Source organism: Cupressus sempervirens, chromosome 4, assembly GCF_028749045.1.
Source record: "Cupressus sempervirens isolate cs-2001-9-10 chromosome 4, ASM2874904v1, whole genome shotgun sequence".
Taxonomy (NCBI): Eukaryota; Viridiplantae; Streptophyta; class Pinopsida; order Cupressales; family Cupressaceae; genus Cupressus; species Cupressus sempervirens.
In genome coordinates, this window is record NC_143121.1 from 781,039,989 (window position 1) to 781,050,631 (window position 10,643).

At 36.6% G+C, this 10,643-nt stretch overlaps 1 protein-coding gene across 1 annotated transcript in view; it reads left to right on the plus strand.

Moving 5' to 3' along the window:
* The window catches only part of COR413-PM2 (cold-regulated 413-plasma membrane 2), a 43,120-nt gene extending 36,537 nt beyond the window's left edge, over nt 1-6,583 (plus strand). Inside the window, exon 4 of the mRNA XM_089826864.1 lies at nt 6,146-6,583. Within this exon, the coding sequence (XP_089682990.1) occupies nt 6,146-6,396 (251 nt within the window). The 3' untranslated portion in view covers nt 6,397-6,583. The remainder of the gene's footprint in view (nt 1-6,145) is intronic.
* The last annotated feature ends 4,060 nt before the right edge of the window (nt 6,584-10,643 follow it).

Consider the following 10,643-nt stretch of genomic DNA (forward strand, 5'->3'; position numbering starts at 1 on the left):
CAGTCATGACAATGAGGAAATCTCAAGAATGAAGATGGAAGAAGATTTAAGAAGATGAAGCTATTAGAAATAGGAAATATTGAGAAGGGGGAGTGAATCAATATTTCACAAACTTTTTCCCAATTATGGATATCATTTACAAACTTACAACTTGCATATGAAAGTAAATGGATTATGCTGAATAGTAAACACAACCATAAAATAATGCAACACATAACACCACATTTTGTTAACTAGGGAAACCCTGGCCAAGGGAAAACCCCAGTGGGGATGGTACCCACAAAATGATCCACTAATCAAAAGTATCTTGCGAAAGATATTGACCCTGCTAGGATTCTATTGCATCCGTATAGTGTCTCGGTCCTTGTTAGAAGCCTCAACCTTGTTAGGAGTTGTTAGAACAATTACACAAAGTATGCAAGATGAGCTCACTGCCCAAACATGCAATATACAATAATGTTCTTCAATACAAGAGATAAATACAAAAAATCTCTTAATGCTGCTGATATCCTCAATAGCTGATTTACCTTTGCTGCTCTTCACAAAACTGATCATATATTCGCACTGCTTTGATCAAACATTAGAATTTGGCATCTCAAAACAATAGCTTATCAATGTCATGGACATCTGCAAACTTTGCATTTCAAGTTCTGTCCTTTATACCAAGTTATTGCAAAATAACCTATATTGTTGGCCTTCATACCTTTCACACGTGACCCAAAACATAACATTATAATTTTCCCACTTTTAGTTAAGTCATTGTTTTGATAAACAAAACAATTCCTTGACCCAAAATACTCGATTCCTTATCTTTATCTTGTTTAGTCGGCTCATTACTACAATTGGGAAAATTGCTGTAACTTCTTCCGTACAGTTCGTACAACCTTGCGCACTTACGTGCATGATCAATGGACTCTACTCTATTTGTCCATAAGTTCACACGTGCTGATCGTCTCTCAATGAAGCTCGCCAATCAAATCTCTATCTCTGTTGTCAGGTAAACTAAGTGATACTCATACAATTTTCTAAGTCTAATTGTTAGAACTGTATCTTCACATCTTGCTCACTTTATGTTGAATATATGTTGCCATAAATGACAACATCATACTGTCTAACCTAGCCAAGTTGCCAATAGAAGCAATTTGGAAATATTCCATTACTATTAAAGGCTTGGCAATGTTGAGTATTAGGAGATAGTTTCTCATCACCAAAGGTTTGGTCAAGTCCACAATGAGGATGATGCAGTGGCACCTGCTTGTCTTCTACCAATCAAGTTACACATGTCCAAACACATGCAATCATATCATGCCAAGTGTACAATTTTATCATTGGCTATCAAAAGTATTTTAATTTTCTTATTGGCTCACAAAGTGGTGCCTTCATGTGATTAGTTGATAGAGTGGAAACCTTAATTAGGGTTTGTAGGGATCTTGGTCCTTGATCTTGAATTGATCTTTGTAGTTCATTGAACTATAAAAGGCCAAAGCCTTCTCATTTGTAAGGGATTAGTTTTAGAGTAGGTTAGCTAAGGTAGAGACTTGATGAAAGTGTTATCATAATGCCACCAAAGTGATTGATGATCCATTTTTGGTCTTCAGTATCCCATGGTTTCTTCAATTCTCACTTGGAGTAGATTTCATTTCATGTTGTTTAGAAGTGTTTCTTTTGGATGAATGAAATTGTGGATGTTTACTTGCTTGACTTGAATATAAACTAGGCCACTAGCCTCTTGCTAATTGTAAGTGCACCTTGTGCGGTTAGCTAGTGATTGTACTATACTTCAATTGATATTCAATCTTTAGTTTGCATCCATTAATGGGATTGAAGAGGAGATATTGATTAAAAATTATTCTAGTATACCTTAGAAGCTTGCACTAGGTGGAAGGAATTAGAGTACAAGTTCATCCATGCTTCCTTGCTTAGGAGTAGAAGTAAAAGAAGTCAAGTTTAAGTCAAGCTCAACAATTGAAAACTCAAAAACTATATTTTCATTGTATGTTGTCAAGCTGAATCTTTAGAAGCAAGTTGATAAGTCTCAAGAAGTAGCGTAAATCCCCCTAGTGATTCTAACAAATCACATCATTTCACTAAGCAAGTATCCACGAATTAGAGGAACCTTGAAGTCATTTTATGATCTTACTTTGCACATTTAGCATAAGAAGTGACCTTATGTAGGAAAGAGTTGGAAATTTGGCATTTCATCTCAAAACATTAGGTCTTTGATTTTGCATGTTGTAGGGGAACAAAACTCACATCAACATGACCTACTAGGTGAACTAGTTAGGTAAAGTATTCCATTCACAACAAACTCATTCCTTCTTACAATTGTAATGTATATCGCTTCTTATCAGGCCCAAGGCTGTTAAAAGTGACATGGGATGGAGTGCCTTCGTTCGTAGGCTTTGTACTAATATCTCTTTGGTAGTAAGAAGCCCTAACATTCCTCTCCTATTGTTCTCACAACGTTGTAAAGGCAACAACTTCTAATTGTGTATATGGGCTTGAAGTAGATTCTTTTCTCCAATGACATTTTGAATTGCCTGTTCTTCTTTGTTAAAGGGGATAATGAAGATTCTTTAATTTTGAGAGTCCAGGTCCATAGAACTGCAATTGCAGATGTAATTCGAGAACAACTAATTCTTTGCCATCTTATGTAGATAAGGACGTGATCAAGTTTGAATAAATATTGTGTTTGCTATTAGGAGGATTTGCAGTCTTTACAAACATGCTTTCTAATCAATTGTCATACATGAATTCACTCATTCCATGTATTAGACCATGACCACTTAGTCCCTTGGATCATTTGCTAGATATTTTTTCTTCGTTGATGATTGTAGCCATGATGTCCCACAAATCTACACTATACGATATTTCACTTCTTTCTTTCTGGTCAATGCCTTGTTGGACTTGAAATCAACACCTTTTTTCACTTCTCCATAAATGTGTGATGATGAATTTGTCTAGTTGATCTAGGTATCAATTTATTTGTTCCATCCAATTTGAGATATTCCAACTAAAGGCATTGCATGTTAAGACAAAATCGATTCCTATCAACGAATTCCCTTCAATGCCAATTCAGGGATAATTTTTCTTAAACACATATTTTCAGATATTTTGTAATTGTTGAGAAATTTGCATCATTGTTTTTTCTATTAGGTTGTTTAATGGACCAAGCCCCAAGCCCCAATTCACTAGAGATGCTCCTTGAAGCCTCGTCAAATTTTAAGTTTAGCCTACCTCTTAAGGGTGATGTCCACGTTGCATTCTTTCATTTTGTCTGGTTTCCATAGTTGTTGTAGGAAAAGGTGGGGGGCTTTCAATTAAGGCTAGTTAATGCTTATATGATTGTCCTATGATGAGAGATTCCAAAATTTTCTTCCTATGAACCTTGGTTTTTGGTGGGCATGCATTAGTCTCAATTTTTTTGATAATAATCTTTATTGGAGAGACCTTTTCCCTAATTCTTTTGGCATTTTGTTCCTTCCGCAGTTGTCACACAATCATGTTGGGGGCCTCAACCCACATTTTGGCCCAAGTGAGCATTTATATGTTTAGGTCAGCATTGGAAAAATTAAGTGATCTTGAAGGGTAGGGGTCTGACTACCTTAATTGCTGTCACATCCACTCTCAACATTCCTACGCAATGTTTCAGTACAATAGCAGGTTGATTTGTCATTATTTTTTGCATACAGGACACCAGGTTTTGTCATCTCTTGTTAGATTATAGTTATGTTAACTAGGCCATGGTAAAGAATCAATCTTCGTAGGACATTCGAGCTCTAGCATTTTGCCATGGTTTCATTTGAAGCCCATAAATATGTACTTCAGAACCTATCTGGATATAGTATCTGCTAGATTTAACTCCACACCTTATTATTTCATCCTCTTAATTTGATAGGACTGCATTTTGAGAGCTCCTTAGTGAGAACTTGTGTCTGTGTAATTGTAAATTTCTTCCATGTGAAGTTCTATCTAGTGTTTTCATTCTTAATTCTCATGTAGTATCGAACATTATCTCCATACATCTTTTTCGATGGCTTCTATGCCATCTTCAATCTTGAGAGTTGATGAAAGAGGCTTATGTTGGTTTCATGAGTCATGGTAGAATAATGTCAAGTTACCATTGTTATTTTTCCCCATGAAAAATGCTCAGTAATTATGGGTCTGCTCTTTCATCATGAAGTTCCATAACTGAGCCACATAGAAGATTGACAATTGTGTGGATGTGATTTGGTTTCCATCAGCAAGTTGTCTATTTTGCAGTATCTTCCTCCAAAGAGCATAGGGACTCTTATAAACTCTTGAGGAAAGATTTTCTCGTAGAGCCCTATTTTGTTGTTAATTATCCTTAATACCAGTATCTCAACATTCAATTTTGAGTTTTGCATTATCCTAGGAAATTAGAGGGATCGTCTTCACCTCATTGGAGCACTTCAACAGAAAATTGCATTGTATTCCATTGATTTCCTTCTCAACTTTCTAAGTGAGAGAAAATGGGCATAGCAACAAGGATCACTTTAATCAGAGTGCTTCTCCTTGCAAATGTGAGCCATATGTCTTTCCTCTAATTTTTGTATTTCCTGATTGTATCAGCCCACAGACATCATATTGCCCCTTGGAATTGTAGAATTCCAAACGGGTACTTGAAATTGACTCTATGTCGAATACCAACACGGTTGCAATCCTTCTTTAAGCAATCCTTTTGGTGTTAAAGAGATAGATCTTTGACTTATCTTTGTTGATCAGTTGCACTGAGCATTAAACATAGTCTTCCAAGGTAGTTTTAATAATCGCATTCTCTTCCATCATTAGGATCTTGTATAACAGTGTCCAGCAGTGAATAGCTAATGGGAGATAACTTGTGTGTCTTTAACTATTGATACACCTTTATAGCATCCAGTCTTAGAAAGCCTTGTGATTGGTGATACCCTACTTAATGCTTCTACCATTATTACAAATAGAGAGGGAGACATATAGGGTTTCTATTTGATTCCCCTAGTAGGATCAAAGATATTGGAGGGGGCATTATTAAAAATAAAATAGAATCAAAGTTGTGGATACACAAGAATACATCCATCCTAATGATTTCTGATTGAAGCCCATTTGTCCTGTAATTTCTAGAAATTTCCAACCCTAATAAGCTCTACTTATACGAATCATAAGAGTTGTACCTTTTTGTTATATTTCCTGATGGATTTATGGGCTACAATAAATCCTTCCACAATATTTCTTCTAGGTACAAATCTGCTCTATTATTGGGATATTATTGAATTAGGATCTTCATTTGGTTAGCCATTATCTTGGAGATAATTTTTTTTGTAATGTGTTGCATTGGGATATTGGCTGATTGCCTGTAAGTATAGCAACACTATTTGGCATCCTACTTCTCAACCTTCACCCTCCTAACATCGAACTTAATTTTTGTATACACCTAATTATTGTGATTTTTTTTTCCTTGATTGCAAATTGCTTTTTGGATTACATTTTGCATTTTGTGCTTTCGATAAAGATAACATTAGTTCACTTCCAATTTCTTGTGTTTATTTTTCTCAAGTATAGCAGATGTAATTCTGTTTCTGTTAAATGATTATATCTAAACCAATTATAAATTGGCCCCCTCATCTTTGTTTTCCGTTCATTTATTTTATGCAACTGTAGTAGGTCTTCCCTACACTCATTATTTCTGTCCATTCTGTTTGCATGTTAAGTTTTAATTATATTATAACTTTCCATGTGATTATTTTTACCCATTATCGTGGTTGCGATTTTCTATCTGCATTTCTTATTAATTTCTGTTCTTGTAAACTTATGCTCACACTAAATGAACCTGTCATTCAAAAAGACTTAAAAAAAAATGCAGTAACTTCTGTATTGCTTAAAAGGTTGACCTTTTGGCCCGTTTTCTACATTATTAAGTAGTTCTGTTGTTGACATCATTTTCCATAAGTAAATGTTATTTAGTGTGAAGAGATTGCATTTTCTTGTCATAGTCTGGACCTGCTATAGAAATTAGCATTACAATTCTAGCAAGTGATCTTTAGTAAGATTTGCATCTGACTTGTTTTCAACTATTTGGCTGTTCCATTTCTTGAGATGATACCTTCTTTTTTAAGATTTTGATGCTTATTTAGCACCTGTTTTGCAGAGTGGTTGGAGATGCCAGGATCACTGATTCTTCTATTGGTTGTAACCCCCGACTTAGTTGCAAGTTGTAGAAATGGATATATTGGTACTATTGTTAGCCTCATTATTGGTGCTTATCTTCTTCAAGAGCACATCAGGAGCCGTGGGGGCTTCAGAAATGCTTTTGCAGAGAAACGAGGCTTCTTTAACACCATTGGCATAATTTTGTTATTTGTCTCGCCTTTATGGGAGTTGGTAAAATTGATAGTTTGAGCTTCCTGGACTACCATTTGGTTTCTGTTTCCATCAAGCTGAGAATTTCAAATTGCCTAGAAACTTGCTTCTGAAAAATGAAACTAAGAATTTTCAAATTATTTATTTGTTCATGTGTGGTTGTGAAGTCGGAGAACATTGGTGTACTCTCATTATCGATTATTAAAGAAAGTTATATTGTGTAGCACATGGACATTGTTAAGCTTGACGTTGAATGTACTTTCAGTGTGTCTTACTTTTTCAATGCCCAAGTATAAGCAGTGTATTTTAATATGAACATTATCCTTGTTATGATTGAATATAATGTGAATGCAATTTGTAAGAGGGAGGCAAATTAGATGTCTGTAATAATGTAATTAACTAGAGTTTTTTATGGAAACTTTGTGATCAGTGATACCTCCTTTATCTTGAATCTTGCTTCTGAAAAAAGAGTATGAAAGTGCGTAACAAAAAGTTCCCATCTTGTACTACCAATAGAAAATAATAGTTAAAATGTTTCTGTTTATTTCAATATCAATGGAATATTAGTTTAGTCTCCTTTGATGGCATAAATTTCAGTCCTTAGAAATACTTTGTTCTATCTTGAACTGTCACATAGCAGAGTCCAGAAACAAGTGGCAGTAAAATGGATATGAAGTGTGTCTACCTCTATATGACAAATTCAATACGAATGAATGATATATCAGATATCTTTACGGAAATCTCTGTAATGTCTACAGATGCCTGCTTTCCAATATAATGAAATTGCTAAACAATTAGGCAGTTAAAGATGTTTTCACACAGAGGGTGGTAGTGGTACAGATCAGATTGCTGAAAGATTAACTTAGGAAAAGTAACAGGTGGAGGACATCAAAAAGTAGAGAAATAGATTGTGAGTAGTTCTGAGTAACTTAGATCTATAGAACTGTTCAAAATGTACACTGGATCTTATTACTATAGAAACATGTAAGAGTGATCATATAAATCGTGTGGAGAGACCTTGCACTCTTATGTGAATACGTCAAATTTATATGATTAAAATGATTTGTTCCAGGTACCAAGTGAGAAGTAAAAGCGGGGCTGAGATTTTTGATAACCATCCTAGCACTCATTTTTTAACACCTCACAACATTTGATTTGTGGAAGTAGCCAATTTTATTGGTATCTGTATAATAAGCTGTAATGCACTCTTATGTGAATATGTTCCAGTGACCAAATGAGAAGTAAAAGTGAGGCTGAGATTTTTGATAACCATCCTAGCACTCAGTTTTTTACACCTCACAACATTTGATATGTGGAAGTAGCCAATTTTATTGGTATCTGTATAATAAGCTATAATTGGTATGAGGCCATAATTTCCCTACAGTATAACCAATTCCCTTGGCAACTCTACAAACTGCTTGCAAGCAACCCTTGCTCATCTCCTGCTCTTTGCCCTGCAAAATAGTTCTGAGTAACAACAGTTTCTTATTTTTCTGCTTTGGTACCTATCTCTGCTCTCTGGAGATCCTCGGCTTATCTTGAGCATCCTTTTTTGACTTAAGGTGCTCTGCAAGAACACATTTTTTGTTGCCTCTTACTTTGAATGGGTGGTTTTGCAAGAGGATCCACGCTTGGGTTTCTCAATGCATCTTCCCCAGTGGTTGTTGCTTTGTAGACTGTAGGTCAGTGCACATTTGTTGCTTGCTCTCCATGTCCCTCTCAAAAAGGTTCGGTGGTTGTTAAGGGCTTATGGTGGTGGACTTTCTTGGTAATAGTTTTGGATTGGCTTCTCCTAGTTGTCCATCTTTTCCGTCCACACTGGGTGTTAGTGTTTTTTCAGCTGAGAATTGTATGACTGTTCGTAATATTGTAGGCACCAAGGGGCTTGCTTTGAAGTTAAAGATTTTACGAAGCCCCTGTAAGCAAACAAAAATCCAAAGCATCCAATGCTAGAGAAAGGAATGCAAATTTTGAGAGGTGTATGTTCTATTTTATGAAGCATTGGTAAACAAAGTTCCAATACTAGACAAAGGAATGCAAAATTTGAGAGGAAATTGTTATGATGTTGCTATTAGGATTATTTTTGAGTCAAACTCATTGACCCATGTTTCATGAGTAGTGATTCACATGAATCCATCTCTCATGAGAATAAATGGAACACTTTGACACTCATTAGATCTAGGAGGTGTTCATAGAGGTGAAGCATTAGGACTTCTTGGGAGGTCACCCATCCCAGTACTACTCTAGCTTGAGTGTGCTTAACTATGGGTTTCCTCTGTGGTTAAACCCACTCTACTTGTAACCTCATTTGCAAAACCTTCTCCAAGTGTTGTGCCTTATGAATTATTCATTAAAAATCCAATCATATACAAAGTGACTCTATAATGGTGCTAAGTAGGTCTCCGCCCTTGTTTACATCAATTAATGGGTGCATGAGTCTTTACATGACACAAAAGAATAAAAGAATGAGAAGATAAGAAGAATGCAGTTGTAAGATGATATGGAAGTCTTTAGAAGCTCTAGAAATGGAAGTAGACCTTCTATAGGCATTTCTAGGAGTTGAACTGTTGTCAAAATGTGTTTCTGGTGCATGGAATGCTCTAAATTAGGAGTTGATAGTTAATTGTCAGCGCACTACTGCTTCTTCAAAACTGCCGGCCACCTCTATAAAAAGCGCACCTGCGCACCTTGGTGATAGGTTAAAAAAAAAACCAAAGTTTTGGTGTGTCAAATCTATATTTCCAACATCTAGGTTTTTGTCCCGTTTTACACCAAAACGGTGTCTGGATGTTTGCTCTTGCATTTCTCTATAATCTCCGCCACTAGGGTAGCTTCTAACAAATCCAAAGCCCCATATTTATCTATCACTAGCTGCCGGTAGTTGCTGACTTCTATCCGTGTTGCCACAAAATCCTCAAGCTTGGTATCCATCTCCAATAATACCTCTTCAGTCTTGAATGCTTGTCTTATGTCTTCATCTGACGAAGCATCTTCGAATGTTCCTCGGAATTGTTGGACCACTATTTGTGTTGCAATAAGCTTGGTCTTAGCTTCATCTTCAAAAATCTCAAGTCAAGCGTCATTGTAGTACATTTCTACTTTCAAAAATTGCTCTTAAGTCTGATCCTTGATCCTCTGGATCTCTGCATGTAATCCTTCCATTACTTTATTGCCATCTGATATCTTCTCAATCCATTCATCGAGCTTGTCTAGCTCCTTAGCAATATATGCCTCCATCATCGAACGATACCTTTGACCCTTTATTGATTTCATTGCCTATAGGTCTTTAGCCCAGGTATGTACTTCATCCATTAGCCCAAAATCTTGGTTCATCATCCATTAGCCCAAAATCTTGGTTCACTATGAAAACCAACTTGTCAGCATCTTACTGGATGTGGTGTAACAGGTTCAAATTACCCTGTATTATCTGTACACCTTTCTCTTGAAAATTGTCATGCCATTGCTAACAGCTTCCAAAAATGGATCTAACTGTGCTGTCCTTGCTCCTCTTCTATCTAATGTTGCCACGATAGTAATCTCTAGATTTTCTAGGTCGATTGGGCCCACCACTTCATTTAAGTAGCCTCTTAGTAGCTCATTTTGTTTCTGCAGTGCTATCAACTTGTACTCATCCTGGTCCATATGCCTGATCACCTCTTTCAGACTCGTAGTGATCATCACTTTGGCTGTCTACCATGGGTCTTCCCAACATGACCTCGTTCATTTGGTAGTCTTTAGGAGTTAGTTGTTCGGTGTCAGCATGCGGAGGAGGAATGACTATGTGCAAGCAAGTTCTGATCTTCGTTCTTCATTTTGGTTGGTGGGGGGGGGGGGGGGGGGGGGGGGGGCGGCGGTGCAAAAATGGCTAACAATTTTGGTGACTCACAGGGGATGCTTGCTTGCTAAGCATGGATCAGTGGCCTTAAGCAATCCGTTGGGCTAAGGAGTTATAAAAATGAGATTTGTTGTACATTGTCTGAAACCATAAGAATTTGTCTCCTCTGTAACCTCAAAATTTCAAAACTTTTCTATCTCTTGGGGAGAAGCCTGTGCTTGTGCACTTCTTGGAAAACAAGAGAAACTACTCTAATATGTACATAAAGCCTTAACACTCCTCTAAAATCAAGGTTCAAGGTAAATTCCATTGACTGGAATTGGTAGAACATCACCATCAAGCCTAGATAGATGAAAAGCGTTGGCCTCTTTACAATTGGTGATAATATAAGGACCACTCCACATAGCATCAAACTTGGAGTGCCTACCTGGTTTGACTCTGTCTGCATCCC